Source organism: Amphibalanus amphitrite, unplaced genomic scaffold (assembly GCF_019059575.1).
Source record: "Amphibalanus amphitrite isolate SeventyFive unplaced genomic scaffold, NRLGWU_Aamphi_draft 000526F_arrow, whole genome shotgun sequence".
Classification (NCBI taxonomy): domain Eukaryota; kingdom Metazoa; phylum Arthropoda; class Thecostraca; order Balanomorpha; family Balanidae; genus Amphibalanus; species Amphibalanus amphitrite.
The window spans coordinates 238,872-255,102 of NW_024882020.1; the positions used below are offsets into that span (position 1 = coordinate 238,872).

A 16,231-nucleotide genomic window follows, 5' to 3' on the forward strand; every position below is an offset into this window, starting at 1 on the left:
TCTTTTAACGCTCTTTCGCCGGTGTGTCCTCAGATTTGACCTCAGGTCAACGGTTTAGCCTCCAGAGGCCAAAATCTAAAAAATACCCGTTGTTATGAAAAACGTACGTTTTTCTGCAATAACTTTTGACTCAAGGAAGTGACATTTATTTTGAAAGCATCGCGTTCCTCTTGTCGAGACGCGTCGAATGAACTATAATTTGACGTTGAAAGGTATTTTGAAAATTTGACCTCAGGTCAAGGTCATGACCTGACCGGAAAAGGTCATGTTGCATATCAGTCGATCCGTATCGCCGAGCGGAACACATCTGAGGTGTTTTCATCGCTATAGCATGTCTATCAAAAGTTATTGTAAAAAAAACTCATGGGACCTTTTATGACCTGATATGACCTCAGGGTCATAAGGAGAGGTCACGGGTGCCATTTTTCGGTTCAGCTTGTCGAGTTTACCTGTAACTCAATGCTTGGGAGTGTTTGGAATGACGTTCGTCCAAAAAGGCGCCTTTCAATTTTCTCCTATTGACTTAGGTATAATAGAGAGGTCGCAAAATTGACCTGACCTTAGGTCACCGATATCAAAATTCCGAGATATACATTTTGTATATACTGTTACTCTCATCAATTGCTGAAAGTTTTAAGGTGATCGTTCGGTCGGTGCAGCTATGACGAGGATTCTAACTTTTTTTCTCAGGTGAGGTCACTTGACGTGACCTGGTAACCTGACCTTGAGTGACCTGAGTCTGAAATTTTCACAACACGTGCGGAACAGATGCATGAACAGGTGTGCCAAAAACGGCGGCGCTCCACGCCGCCGTTTCTTAGATATCTGCGAAAAACCGCGGGGGGGTGTTCAAAAATCCCCATGCCCGGCGCGGGATAAAAAATCACATTAAAAAAATAAAATTGTTAAAAAATCATGGTCTCAGGGCTGTGACGAAAAACAAGTGGCCTAAATCCGGTGAGAAAACAGGATTTGGGGGTACCCTAGGTTTGGCTCCTTCAGTCTCTGCCCCCCCCCCCCCCCCCAGTGAAAATTCCTTAGACGAGGCCCTGCATCGGGCTCCCATGGCTCAGCACTGGCTGCTGCCAGTGTTGCCTGCCCTCAGCACTGCTCATCACTGCCTGCCAATGCCAGTGCTGCCAGTGCTGCCACTGGCAGCAGCCACTAGCCAGTGCTGAGCCATGGGAGCCCGATGGGTAGGGAGTGGTGGAACATCAATCTGCCCCCGAGACCTAGGACCTTAAAATTGGGTATCAATTTCTGCGTCTCGTAACAGCACATACGCTCGTTTTTCCGCGACGGCCGACGCACTAGCTCCACCAGGGGTGAAACGGCGAGGGGGGTCGTACCTACCTGCGCCCCCCCCCCCATCGACCGGTGCCCTAGGTAGGCCAATAGGTCCGTCGGCGTCGAGGGTAAAGAGACGATTATGGTATGAATGAGGGAAGCTAGGAGCTAGGTTAAAACAAGGTCATATTCGTGTGCTCCCCCCTCCCCCGTTGACCCCTAGGAGTCTTTTCAAGCCAAAGCTATTCTGAATCCGATGCTGTATTCGGTGCTGTTGCTGACGCTATGCAAGTCTTCCCGGACATAGATGGCAGTCGAATAGTGATGTAGCATTTCATTAGGGAATTCCTTAAACCCGAACCTTGACATGCAAGTTTTATACGAATCTGACGCGAACCAAATGCTAATTTGATGCTAATACTGTTGCACGGATTTGGATTCAATTTCAAGCAATATTTCATGTAAGAAATTATATAGTCCAGACGCCGTAATTACGATTTATATCATCAGAAAGTGTGTGTCTTGCTCATAGATATGCAGACGTCTTGCTGTTGGTCTTCTGATGTGGATGTGTGATTTTCTTAAGTTTGTGGAATTTTTTTTTAAATTAGGGCTCAGACTGTGATTAGAGCAGGCATCGGGAAAATCCTTTTTGAAAGGATTGCATTCCCAACCCAATCCACATTCCACATTCCTAGTGCCGAAGTGGATTGCATTCCTACCCGCAATCCTCTTTTTTCACTTGGATTGTGATCAAATCCGCAATCCTTTTTTGCAATCTTGTTGTATTATTAGTGCACTAGGTGATCTGGGGGAGGGAGGGGGCATAGGGCCATGCCTCCATCCCCAAATCACCCATTTCTAGTACCTAGTCTTGTGAGTAATTCCTATCTAAGGCACAGGTATTTTATGGGAAATATTTTTTGCCTCAAACACCCCCACATTTAAACCTCTACCCAACCAGTGTTTTATATTTTTTAAAACTCGCCCTCAAATACGTAATTTTGCTCTTCCTATGTAGTTCATCAGCGTATATTATTTTGAGCATTTAAATTAAAAGCGCTTAAATTATTTCAAGTTTTGATGTAAAGCCCTTGATAGCAAAGTACATTAAGCCGATGAAGCCGATCTCATAATTTTCAATCGCAACAAACCATTTCAAAGCACTAATCAAACACAATTCGGATTGGATTGCAAAAATTGGAAGTATGATGCAATCCAATCTGCAATCAAATCCTGTTTTTTGAATGGATTTCAAATCCAGGTGCAATCCACCAAAATGGAATGCAATCCGGATTTTGCAATCTTGCAATCACAATCTCACCAGAATAATTTCCTATTTTTCATCATGTTGTATGACAATTTTATAATTTGCCTATTTTGATTTAAAATGGGCTTAAATAGTTACTTAAGCTGAAGCCCCAAATATTGGGGGGCGGTCCCGTAGCCCGGTAGAGCGTTGGACTCCGTGTGGTGAGAGCATGCGTTCCATCGTGGTTACAATAGTCCGGGCTCTAAGCATGACAGGCGCTTGACATTTATGGGCCTCCCGACAGGTATGGTTATGGATGCGGTTGGTGGCAGCCGGCAGGCCGTAGCCAGGCGAAGTCAGTGAGGGACCGGCCGTATGCAGCTATGTTTGCACGTTAAACTTTGGGCTCTAAATTCTGCCATAGAACTGGAATTGCGCGATTGCAAACAATGCAACGGGCTCCGCTTAGTGGTGGCTCTGTCCTTGTGAATCCTTCCTATCAAAAGGTTCAAACTAAATTTATAAAAAAATATTGGATCCCGGCCCATTCCCCTCTTCAAATATAAATATTTGGTACATAATTTTATAACTACATAGAACTACACCATCTTAACCCGCGCCCGGCTGGGGGTCCTGGATTTCCACGCCCTGCTGGGGGGGGGGGGGTGTTTGAACACCCCCCTTCTAACTCGGCTCCTGGGCCACGTAGCGATACGCGGAAGGCGGCGTTCGAAAGAGCGTCAAAAATAATGACGAAATCACTTCGGTCAATTTTTTGGTCAGGTCAAAAGTCAGGTCACCAGAGGTCATTGAAGGCAAAATTTCGCCGAATTCCAGGTCGAATGTCAAAAATTTCCAAGAAGCCAACGCATAACTCGGGAACCAATAGAGCTACAGCGCCGCAGAAAAGCGCATTCGATAGCCCTATTAACACCCTTTCTGAGTAATTCTCTCGGATTTGACCTAACGTCAACGGTTTTGCCTGCAGGTGGCAAAAACTGCAAAAATAGCCGATTTTTTCGGAAACAGTTTTTCTGCAATAACTTTTGACCCAAGCCTTGTACGAGCCTTTTTTTTACCGGCATCGTGTTTCTCTCGTCAAGACGCATCGAATGAACTATAACTTGACCTTGAAAGGTCAACTTGAAAATTTGACCTCAGGTCAAGGTCATGACCTGACCGGAAAGGGTCATGCTGCATATCAGTCGATCCGTATCGTCGAGCTGAACACATCTAAGGCGTTTTCATCGCTCTAGCATGCCTCTATCAAAAGTTATTTGCGAAAAACTGTTAGATACCATTCGTGACCTAAGATGACCTCAGGGCATAAACAGGGGTCATGGACACCATTTTCATGTTCAGTGTGTCTAAACCACTTGTAATTCAGTGTTTGGGAGTGTTTATAATGTCTTTCGTCCAAAAGAGGCGCATTTCAATTTTCTCCTATTGACTTATAATGGGGAGGTCGCAAAATTGACCTGACCTTAGGTCATCGATATCAAAATTCTGAGATATACATTTTGTACATGCTATTGCTCTTAGCAATCGCTGAAAGTTTCAAAGCGATCGGTCACTCGGTGTAGCTATGACAGACATTGAAACTTTTTATGAGGTGAGGTCACTTCAAGTGACCTGGTGACCTGACCTTGAATGACCTTGGTCTGAAATTTTCACAACATGTGTAGAATTGATGTATGATAAGGTGTAGCAGGGCGCGGGTTAATAAAGATTAAATAGTGTTTGGTGCCCATGCCTTAAAGTGTCATTTTTAACATAAAATCTTATGTTGATATAATGAGTATTTTGAGACAGGATTAGAAGGGAAATAATTAGTCATTCCGGTGTCTTGGAGCATAATGGTGAAATAAGATAAGGGTGCGCCTGGTGCCATTTATATTTTACTATTTTTGTGAGGTACCTACCTGATTTTACAGATGGCACGGTTGATCCCACAGCTACTATTTCCATTTTCTTGAGCATCTGTAAAAGTAAAGCAGACAGCTTAGCGTGGGAAGTCTTTCACTTCCTTTTCAACTCTGGCACATTTAGATGTGGACTGCGGAGTTGCGGACTCACTCTATTGAAGTAGCTCCAATCTAATGACTTATTCCTGATAATGTTCCTGCTCTGATCGACAGTTGGCAGACAGCTCAGAACACCATGGCTGAGGCGTCGGGTGCGGCAACTACAGATACACAGTACTTCTGCCACATCTGCAACAAGGACATCACCCCAGTGGTGCCGGTAAGGGCCGCTCTTAGATCTGACCATCAAACTTCAGCCTACTTTTGCTGTGTGCCGCGGAATCGAGACAATCCCTGGAACGGGTTGGGTTAAATAATTGATATAGCTATGTGCTGATATTACAAACTGGACAGTCTGTGTACAAAATGATTCATTAGTCTGTATCAGCTTTTTGCCTATCAAAATCGATGTGTTCTTAGGTACTTGTTTGTTGTTCAAAGTCTGGTGTTTTGTGATCTTTATCCCTTGAGGAGTGCTATCTTGCGAATCCGTCGCTCTTCGAATTGCTCAGTTTGGGTGGGCGCGACGAACTGAGGCAAGCTTTCCTCCCGCTCGAATTGACATACTTTCCTCCCTCTTGAGCTGAGACTTTCCCGCCTTTCGAGCTGACATAATTTCCTCCCTCTTGGGCTGACAGACTTTCCCGCCTTTCGAGCTGACATAATTTCCTCCCTCTCAAGTACTTGATCTTGAAGAGACGATCGACGACCATCATAGTCAAGACGCGTTTACGGGCTTATCTATGGGCTTAGGCTGAATAGTGAATAATGAAGATATTGCGTGACGGTGGCCGGGTGGCTTGGCCTTAATGGAACCCGACCCTGACCTGAGCTGATTACGATCGGACCGTGACCTGGCCGTGACCTGACCATTAACGTTACCGTCGCCTTTGACCCGACCGTTATTGTGACCAGTCCATTGCTTGATCTTGATCTGACCGTGATAGTTAGATCTAGATCTAGACCGTTATCGTGACTAAACCGTGAACTGGCAGCTACCGTATTCTGACAGTTACCGCAACCGGAAAGTTATTTGAGCCTCATCGGCATTGTCGTCGTGACATGAGTCACCGTACCCATACCGTTCTGCCGTATAAAGGCAAAACCCATTATGTTCGGGTGACCTCTGACCTGAGGGAATGGCCTCTGACCCGACATGCGTTACGAGGTTTGTGTCCTGGATGTAACCGTAACCATGACCTGACTGTGACCCCGGCAGGAGTACACCTGTCCCGACTGTCAGGGCGGCTTCATAGAGCAGCGAGACACGGAGGATGGCGGCTCGGCGGCGGCAGCCGACGACCCTGAGGATGAGCTGCCGCCGCTGAACGACCCAGCCATGCACGCCTTCTCACAGGTGAGCACTCGCTGCCCCCTCCCGCCTCCCCTCCCCCACCCCACCTACCCCCGCTGAACGATCCGGCCATGCACGCCTTCGCACAGGTGAGTGTCACCTACCCCGCTGGATACCCAGCTATGCACGCCTTCGCACAGGTTAGTGTAGCCTACCCCCGGCTGGACGACCCCGCCAGACGCCATGCACGCCTTCTCACAGGTGCGCAGACAGATAACCATCTGTGACATCTGCATGTGCACTTCACACATTGTTATTGATGTACTTTTGCATGTTGATATAAGTTAGAGCTGTTCAAATGAGTTATTTAGCTGTTCCCCGTTCAGTACCTACATGTTTTTCTGCGCTGTTTTGTGTCTGTAGGTATTTTATATATGAAAGGTATCTCATTCACATTTGGTTTGAGTCGTTTTTTTTAACGTGTTTTTCTTGTCAATAGGTATATAGTTGTTGTAATTGCTGCAATATGTTGAAAATGAAAAGACAAAACAGTAATTAATTTAATGTCAGCGCTCTTCCTACATCACAAGTGCCAGTCCAGCTCCTATAATTCTGACAGCACCTTATCGGCACTGTTTCAGCTGCTGAATATTGTTCCGCTGTCGTTCAACTCACCTCTGGTGATCGGAGGGAGGAACACGGGCCGGGGAGCCCCCGGGTAAGTACCGGAGCGTACATGTTTGGCTTAGGGGAATAACCGCCGCGTCACAAACTCTGCTGATTTAGCGACCGGGACATTCCTAGGCTGATGATAAAATATCTGGGAGGGCGAGGAGGGAGGAGGATAGTACAGCTGTGAATGAAAACTGAGTCATTCGTTTGGATGAGAGTCGAGTCATTGCTGATGTGGCAGCGTTCCACTGCTATGGTGACCTCTGGCACTTGGTCGATGTATCTATACTATATGTATCTATCTATCTATCTATCTATCTGTCTATCTAATCTATCTAATATACATACCTTTCTCTGAGTCAACCGAGGTGTTGTAGTTTTATCTAGCCAGCTGTATGTTGCCTCTGTGTTTTAGTTTGAAATGTTAAAAACACGGATTTACGTCACTGGCTTAGCTGAAATTGCGCTTTCTTTTCACTTCTAAAGCAAGAAAAAACTTTTCACTTTGAAAGAGGCAATTTTTCATGCTCACGAAGTGAGGACAGGATATGTCAGTCCTGACAGTGATACCTTGCTACATGTGCAAAGAAGTACTCAGTCTCCCTCAGCACTCAGTCCCCATCCCTCTCTCCACTACAGAGGAGCGGCGAACGGCAGCCAGCAGCCGCAGCTGCCCCAGGCCGGCGGCTTCGTGGAGCTGCTCGACAATCTGTTCGCCAACTTCCACAACGTGCGAGTCAATGTGGACACGGGCGGCCAGGTGCCCATGTGAGTGCGTTAGGCGGGTCTCTGCGGGGATGTACTGGGCTGAATGCGCTGTAGACGGCTTGTGTTGTGTGTGCGGGGGGGGGGGGGGGCATGGGGGATTGTAACGTAGCTTATTTTCATTTGCGGCTGGAAGATTGTTTAGCGAAAGTCCGTTCTTGCTAACCTTGTAGTCTTTGTTCACGTTTCGCTGACTCTAAATTCAGAACGTATCCGAAATGTGCTAGGTCGACTTTCCACTCGTATATATGATATATTTCATATAGTTTGGCATATTTGTATCATCTCCGCGGCTATCTGCAGCTCCCCACACTTCCTTCCCTCTCACCCACAAACATCCGCTCTATCTGACCTCCCCCCCCCCCCCCCGCCGGCAGCCACTTCCGACTGCACGGCAACCCCGGCGACTACGCCTGGGGAAACGCCGAGCTGGACAGGATCGTGACGCAACTGCTGAACCAGCTGGACTTTAGCGGGCCGCCGCCGTTGGGCCAGGCGCTCATCCAGAGGCTGCCCACCGTCACCATTACCCAGGCCAGTGTCGGTCAGTATTGGATAGTTTGGTCAGTGTAGCAGGGTCACCATTACCTAGGGCAGTGTCGGTCAGTATTGGATAGTTTGGTCAGTGTAGCATGGTCACTCACACTCAGGCCAGTGTCGGTCAGTATTGGATAGTTTGGTCAGTGTAGCATGGTCACTCACACTCAGGCCAGTGTCGGTCAGTATTGGATAGTTTGGTCAGTGTAGCAGGGTCACCATTACCCAGGCCAGTGTCGGTCAGTACTGGATAGTTTGGTCAGTGTAGCTTGGTCACTGGCACTCTGGCCAGTGTCGGTCAGTATGGCAGGATCTCAGTGTTAGTATGTATAGCATGGTTTCAGTATCACGGTATTGACTCAGGCCAGCCCGTCGGTCAGTATAGCAGGCCACAGTATCACATAGGCCAGTGCCGGTCGGTATAGCAGGGTCTCAGTAGCTGCACTCAGGTCAGCGTCGTCACTCGTCAGTCAGTATAGCAAGGTCACAGTATCACGCAGGCCAGTGTTGGTCAGTATAACACGGTCAGTATATCACAGTATTGACACAGGCCAGCTTATGGTCAATGACACCCAGGCCAGCTCGGTCAGCAAAAGTCGGGAGAGGAATGTGTTGTCAGTCGCGCATGGAACGGACTTACTTTGGTATTCGTTTTTTTTTTTTTTTTTACTTTTTGACGAGTTACATGGCCGTAACCCTCGCATGTGTAGGGGGGGGGGTCGGATGGACCCCCCATGGTTTTTCGCGAATAACTCGCGTAAAAAGCGGCCGATCGCGACGAAACTTTCAGTACCCTCGCAATGATCAATTTTACACCTACCCTGAAAATTTCATGACCCTGACCCAAATGACCTTTGACCTGTGACCTCTTTTCCGAGACCATGTTTGGCCGGAATCGCGATTCCGCGCATGTCGGCTCGCATTAGCCGCGCGTTTGCAAGCTTTTCGTGGTTTCAAACGTTCAAACATGTGATTTGATGTTGCTCCCATGCATTAGGGTGGGTGTCAAGGTCACTTGAAGGTCAGGTCAGGTCATTGACCTTTGGGGCGTTCCACGACAAATCGACAAGTGCCGTGCACCCTCATATTTTATTTTTTTTGCTTAAAATTGGTCTAATGGGTTGTGATGGGCGGGGAAGCCAGCTGTGGCAAGGATTTTTTTCTTCGAACAACGGTTTCCGAGATATAGCCTCGGGCAATTCTTGGAGTTCGCGCTGCAGCTTTATGTTTGGCGGCCTATAACTCAGAAACTATTAGCTTTTTACGATAAAACTTCATATGGTTCAACTCACAATCAACCAACAAACATTTTGGCTATCTCGGATTTTCAATTTTTGAAAATTTTGATCACGTGACCTTTTGTCCTATTTTTCGAAGAGTGACCTTGATATTTTCCCCACTGAAAGTTGCAATTTTGTCTGATGACGATTAAAGCCTTATCAATTGTCATTCATATGCGATAATAAAAAAGTGGTTATCGCCCTGCGTTGACCTCAGGTCAGGTCATTTTTATGACCTGTCCATTATTACGAGCGGGAGCGACAGCGAGATCTCGAGAATAAAGCAAGATAGCGACAAGCGGTAAACGGTTAACCCGCGCCCTGATGGGGGGGGGGCCATTTTGGCCCCCCCCCTGTGGTTTTTCTTAAATAGCGAGAAAACGGCGGCGCGCAGCGCCGCCAAATTTTGGGTACCTTACCGGGCATCAATTTGACACCTTCACACAAAATTTCAAGTCACAGGTCACCTCAGGTCAGGAGTTATTGAGGTCAAACTGAGGTCATGTTCGAGCAAAAATGAGCAAAAAACATGACATCTTGAAACGCTCACCAATTCTACAGTTAACAAGCAATTTTAAAGTTCTTTATGTGGTTGTGTAGAGAAAAGACGGCGCTACAAAACTGCTATCTCGGATTTTCGAAATTTTGGGATTTTGACCCCAAAAAATCAAAAAAATTGATTTTTTTAGAAAAACTCAAAAAATTTCCAAAAAAATTTCGAATTTCGAAAAAACCGGAATATATGTGATAGTCCCTGCGCTCTTCGATATACATACCAAATTTTAGATCGATACCTCTTTTTTTGGCCAAGTTATAACGAAAAAACTGTTAAAAATTGATGACGTCAAATTTTTGAACTCAATTTTTAGCAATTCTAGACCTCGTAGCGCAAAACGGAGACCACCATTGAACTCCCCGTGACGAGCTGCATCGAATCGATACCCATTTTATGCAAAAATATCAACTTTGAAATTTGACCTAATTTGACCTGACCTTGACCTGACCTTGACCTGACCTTGACCAAAACGTGACCTAAGCTGGCCCTAAAGTCTGTCTGACCCACATAATCGCATTTGTCATGTAAAATGAACCATAAAACATGTATCACACGACACTTTCATATTGTGACCCCCCCAGTGACCTGACCTCTGTGACCTGACCTGGTATCAGTGAACTCAAATAGCAAAATATGTGTTTGAAGAACATTTCTCCATCGATGATTTTCAATGAAATGCATTTTACTCGATTTTACAACGCATTTCTTGAAATGCCTGTAAACGGTGAAAATTCAACCTTTGACCTGACCTGTGACGTCATCGGTTTGACCGAGGTCAATGAAATTGGGTCAAAAGGTAGTTCCTCGCTGGGGCTATCCAACACCGTTTACCGCTTGTCGCTATGTTGCGTGGTTCTCGAGATCTGAGGGGGGGGGGCCAAAATGGCCCCCCCCATCAGACCGCGTTGCTCGGCAGACCCCATCTGGGCGCGGGTTAAGGGTACACACGGATAAGGTCTATAATTTTTACTGAGGTCATTTTCAGGTCAGGTCAAAGATGACGTCACAAGAGCTAAAAGGAAGTCAAAATAGCGGCACTATACATATATGTGAAGTTTTTCTCGAATAACTTTCAAGGTATCCCAGCTAGGAACAAACTAATAGCACCATCGTGATCCTCTCGTCGATCCGCATCGAAACATATGTATGTTGACCTCGAAAGGTCGAAAGGTCAAAAGTTGACCTTAGGTCACGTGATCTAAGGTCAACTTTTGACCTTTCGACCTTTCGAGGTCAACATACATATGTTTCGATGCGGATCGACGAGAGGATCACGATGGTGCTATTAGTTTGTTCCTAGCTGGGATACCTTGAAAGTTATTCGAGAAAAACTTCATATCTATGTATAGTGCCGCTATTTTGACTTCCTTTTAGCTCCTGTGACGTCATCTTTGACCTGACCTGAAAATGACCTCAATAAAAATTATAGACCTTATCCGTTTGTACCCTTTACCGTTTACCGCTTGTCGCTATCTTGCTTTATTCTCGAGATCTCGCTGTCGCTCCCGCTCGTAATAATGGACAGGTCATAAAAATGACCTGACCTGAGGTCAATGCAGGGCGCTAACCACTTTTTTTATTATCGCATATGAATGACAATCGATAAGGCTTTAATCGTCATCAGACAAAATTGCAACTTTCAGTGGGGAAAATATCAAGGCCACTCTTCGAAAAATAGGACAAAAGGTCACGTGATCAAAATTTTCAAAAATTGAAAATCCGAGATAGCCAAAATGTTTGCTGGTTGATTGTGAGTTGAACCATATAAAGTTTTTATCGTAAAAAACCAATAGTTTCTGAGTTATAGGCCGCCAAACATAGGGCTGCAGCGCGAACTCCAGGAATTGCCCGAGGCTATATCTCGGAAACTGTTGTTCGAAGAAAAAAATCCTTGCCACAGCTGGCTTCCCCGCCCATCACAACCCCTTACACCAGTTTTCAACGAATAATAAAATATGAGGGTGCAAATTTAATTTTTTATTTGTCGATTTGTCGTGGAACGCCCCCTTTGGTGACCTCGGTTCACTTTTTCGAGTTTTACATGTTTCTAGGCTAGTTTTTGGAGCTGAATTCGAATTTAGCAACCATTTGAACATTTACGAAGTAGTTTTGGTGACTTCGTAACATGTTACGAAGCTGTCAAAGGCGGTTGACACGTACTACGAATACCCGTCACGACGCCTACTGGTTGACCTGGCCCGACCTGGTCTAAATGCTTAAAGACATCATCTGTGATCAAAACTAACACGATATTCGTGATCAGCGTCCCAAAAAAAAACCTTAGAAGCCACACTTTACGACTTTCTAACAGGTTCCGATTTTCCCGACTTTGGGTCATTGACCTGACCTGGACGGTCAACCGATGACCTAGGACCTTAAAATTGGGTATCATCGGCTTCCTCTCGTCACGGGCAACACGCTCGTTTTCTCCACGAAGCTGTAGCTCGATCAGGGTCCAAACGGCAAGGGGGGGAGTCCAACCGACCCCCCCCCCCCCTACACATTAGAAGCTGGCAAACGCCGCACACATGCGGGGGTTAATTCGGCTCGTTTGGGGGTAAGAGGCTCAACAGTTGCTCAATCATCGGTATTCAATACAGATTGCGAGGTACGGTATTTCTGGGACGTTTCCAAAAACATTTGACTTTGAAACGACATGCTTTTGTATTCATCTGGTCCCCATTACGTTCAGGCATGCCTGTCAAGTCGAGCTTATCCAGTGAAACCGTCACAGGAGACATTCCCCGCTGGGCCACGCGCTGGAAGACGGCGCTGGAAGACCTTTCACGCGCTGTTGTTTGGGATTGGCTCCCGGTTGTAGCCCCAAACTGATGTGGGGTCTTGTGTTATCGTGTTTTGAATGGACTGTTGTGGCTATGACTGGACTATGAACTTTCGACGTCAAATTTTCCGAGTTGAACGACACGTTTCGATCAACAACGAACGGTGATTGTGTCGACTTGTCCTTAACTGTAAAGAGCTACCAGTTATATGATGTTATTATTTACTGTCACAAGAGCCCAGAACTTTCGTGCTATCAACAAAAAGGTAATGGCTCGATGTGTTCACATTTGCTGCAAAAGTTTTGCAAGGCTGTCGCTGCCTAAGTGAAAATAACCCAGTACCCACCTGCGTCGTAATATATCTTTAGAGTAATGTTGCCTTTGTGTGCTTTTTACCAGAACGTACGAACAGCCATCTATCACAACAACCAGTGCCGGCCCTTTTCATCCACTGATGATTCGCCTGCTTTCAGACGCCAACCTGCAGTGCATGGTGTGCTTTGAGGACTACAAGCTGGACGAGAAGGTGCGGGAGCTGCCCTGTTCACATCTCTACCATAGCATCTGTATAGTGCCCTGGCTAGAACTGGTGAGTTCGTGCATATGTATAGTGCCCTGGCTAGAACTGGTGAGTTCGTGCATATGTATAGTGCCCTGGCTAGAACTGGTGAGTTCGTGCATCTGCATAGTGCCCTGGCTAGAACTGGTGAGTACGCGACTTTTCTGAAGAACAGTACCTTAGTAAGTGTGTGTGGGAGCCGTAATGGTGATTACTGATTAGTGTGATTGGTTGGCTGTAGTGGTCCTTGAGCCCTCCGGACTAGGTGGGCAGATGTTAGGGTGCGATCCTCTGAGTGGGGCATCATACACTGGGGTATGATGCCTCAATGCCTCATAACTGGGTTATGATGCCCCATACACTGGGTTATGATGTACCATACACTGGCATATGATGCCCCGCTGGCTAGCGGGCCACACTGCACGTCAGTCACTGAAGTACGCTTCACTCTGACGCCAGCTGATGTGGTGTGGCATGACCTTCCCGATTTGGGGGTGAGTCTGGTTATATAACTCAGTTATATAACTCATTGACAGCGAGTGCAGGTGCAGTTTTGACCAGGGGAAGCTCTGACTAAACGCCAGATTGTGATAAAGCTGTAAAAAAGTGTGCACTCAAATCGCGTATGAGCTACTCTGGCTGGTATGCCATTAGAACACATATTTAAAGTAGTTGGCATGATAAGACTGCAGGCTGCATTGTTCGCGGCGCAGTCAGCTCCGCTACCGACTGCCGACGTAAAACAGTAGGTAGATAACAGTTGTAGAAAAAACATGGTAACGGGGGATTGAGAGGAAAATTGGATTTCTTTTTCGACTTTTTAGAAGCTCATGCTATATGTGTTTGGGGGGGGGGGGCTATGACGTTGTCCCAAAATTCAGGATTGCTGATGTTTTAGCGTATAGCCGACGTTCTAAGGCGAATGTCCTTTGGTCCATAGCCCCCTTCAAAGAGCACTTCTATTGCCATTAGGACGTACATTGGATCATTGCTGATTCGTATCAACAGGCCTTGGATGAATAAGCAAAATATTTGTTTAAATCTTAATCTTATTTTGAGTTATAACTTTGCAATTTGCATGACTATCGGCCGTTTGATCTCTCAACCGTCACCACTCCTTGCGATGCTTATCGCGAATTGCCCAGTGTCCAGACTTCTCTACACGTATCTCGCCCCAGCCCTGAATACACTTCCCTCCGTCCTCAGCACGGCACGTGTCCTGTGTGTCGCAGCAACGTGGACCCGTCGGCGGCACCCCAGAAACCGCCGCCGGCCGCCCGGCCGCCCGAGCCGGGGCCGTCCAGTCGACCAGGTCAGTCGCCCTGGGAACCCATGTAGGTGGCGCTACGAGCCAAGCTATGAGCTCCGGCCGCTGGGGTCGTATGGCTTGTCACGGTGGTTGATTCTTTCATTTGTTTCGATGTCATTTTATGATCATCTGCTGGTTGTGCTGTTTTAGTCATCATCGACGTTTTTCCCCTTGATTATTTATATGCAGTTGGATTTGTGCTCATATTGATCATATGTGGCACAATAGATTGGCGTTATGCTATGCAGGCGACAACATGTCCATTGTCCAAGGGACGAACTCATAACCGCAGGTTGTTTGAAAAGACAAACACTATTCGTTAGATAGCTGATGGTACGACCTGGGATATCGAATTTCTTGCATTGTCCCTCAGTGAGCTGAACGTTTGTTGCGTTTTATTCCTTTCTCTTGAATTTCTGAGTGCAGATGATCTGATACTGGGGAAGTGAAATGGAGTGAATTGGAAAGCCGCAGCAACTTAGTGGCCTTGCAACTTCAACCATCATAGCTAGGAACAAAACATGCAACATATCCAAGATGCGAGGTCCTTCCTCGAGGTTGATTATGCCCTGGCGGCCATCCACAGATCAGCCGTGAGACCGCGCTTATATGAAGCGATGCAGAGAGAGTCGTCAGTGACTGGTCGCGCCTGTGATACCGCGCCGCCGCTGCCGCCGCCGCCGCCGCCTTACCCGTTCATCCAGCCCCTCTGGAGGTCGGGTGGAGCCCCTCTGGAGGACGGGTGGAGTCCCTCTGGAGGTCGGGTGGAGTCCCTCTGGAGGTCGAGAGAGGTCGGGGCGGCGGTCAGAGGCAGCTGGCAGCTCCAGCCGCCCCCGGAAGGGCGGCGCGGCCGGGGCCTTAACGCTTGCTGTGTGCGTGTGTGTGCGTATCTAAAGTATGTAGCTTGAGTGTGTGTGCGTTTGCGGTGTATTAAAACCCCTGGGTAGTACCGATGTTCAGTACGGTTGGCTTCCCTGTTGAAGAACATTCTGGTCTTGCAATCAGCAGCGGAGAAAATGATTCGGACCTTGACGAACGAGTGCAGAGACTCGCACCTGGATTCGGAGCTGTCCAGCTGCTCAGGGGCGGCGGTGTTGGTCTCTGTCGAGCTCGCAGCTCAGTCCAGCCCGGAGGACAGATCAGGAAACTGGGGTGGCACGCAGGGAGGGCAGGGCGCCCAGGGGGGCGCCCTGGATGGGTGTCTGGACTGTGCACGGCAGTTTTAACGGCGACCCCTCCGTTCGGCTGGCGTCGCCGAGTGGAGATATAATCAATCAGTATGTGATGCAGCAGTCCACAGCCACGCTATTCGTTGCTTAGTCGCGCCATAGTCGCCCGGTGTCTGATTTGTATTTTGCGATGCAGAAAGTCTGTTTCTTGCGGTGATTTTGTTCAGTGCTGCTTTATTTACATGTTAATGGTGATATACTTGGTGAGTCTGATCGCCAAAATTGGCCGCTGCAGCGCTGGGTCGTGTCATTGAAACGAGTTATCTTACCGACAGTGGTGCCCGAATAAATAAATCGGTGTTAGACGAGAGGAATCTACATAGATGAGATATCGGTGTCTCGCAAGTCACAAGGTTCAGTGGCGACGCAGAGTGGCAAATAAAATGACTTTGGGAACGATCGAACCAGTTGGGATTTTACTATGATGACCGTGCTAGACGACTGCCGAACGACATTAAGTGCCACCCGAGTGTCATTGACTACCGCTGAGTGCCGGATGAGTGTCGTTGACCACCTGGTGAGCGGGTCAGGGTGTTGTACCCGGCATACCGACTGAAGCACGCGGTTCCTTTGGTGGCTCGACGGGGCTGCCACCCCTCCCGTTTGCAGTGTACGCCACGCCCTGGGTTTGGCCGTTAGTGAAAGACTCGGCCTTCGTAGTAACCAATGTCACGATTGAACTTT

At 47.4% G+C, this 16,231-nt stretch overlaps 1 protein-coding gene across 4 annotated transcripts; it reads left to right on the top strand.

Annotated features, from left to right (window-relative positions):
- Nucleotides 1-1,627: 1,627 nt before the first annotated feature.
- LOC122393254 (E3 ubiquitin-protein ligase RNF115-like) lies at nucleotides 1,628-15,855 on the top strand. Of its 4 annotated transcripts, none has more exons than XM_043389117.1 (9): nucleotides 1,628-1,748; nucleotides 4,678-4,783; nucleotides 5,783-5,920; nucleotides 6,499-6,575; nucleotides 7,169-7,297; nucleotides 7,672-7,838; nucleotides 12,924-13,039; nucleotides 14,216-14,321; nucleotides 14,905-15,855. In XM_043389117.1, the coding sequence occupies exons 1-9, from the start codon at nucleotides 1,699-1,701 to the stop codon at nucleotides 14,913-14,915; spliced, it is 900 nt and encodes a 299-aa protein (XP_043245052.1). In that variant the 5' UTR covers nucleotides 1,628-1,698; the 3' UTR covers nucleotides 14,916-15,855. The 4 variants fall into 4 exon arrangements, with proteins under 4 accessions (XP_043245052.1, XP_043245055.1, XP_043245053.1 ...); XM_043389120.1 differs by having other exon boundaries at nucleotides 1,657-1,774; XM_043389118.1 differs by having other exon boundaries at nucleotides 1,661-1,851.
- The last annotated feature ends 376 nt before the right edge of the window (nucleotides 15,856-16,231 follow it).

Excerpts from the sequence above, each read along its gene's own strand:
- LOC122393254 (XM_043389117.1), top strand. The coding sequence starts at position 1,699 with ATGCTAATACTGTTGCACGGATTTGGATTCAATTTCAAGCAATATTTC. Across the intron at positions 1,749-4,677 it reads AATTTCAAGCAATATTTCAT|TTGGCAGACAGCTCAGAACA; the intron begins GTAAGAAATTAT and ends TCTGATCGACAG. Across the intron at positions 7,839-12,923 it reads CATTACCCAGGCCAGTGTCG|ACGCCAACCTGCAGTGCATG; the intron begins GTCAGTATTGGA and ends GCCTGCTTTCAG.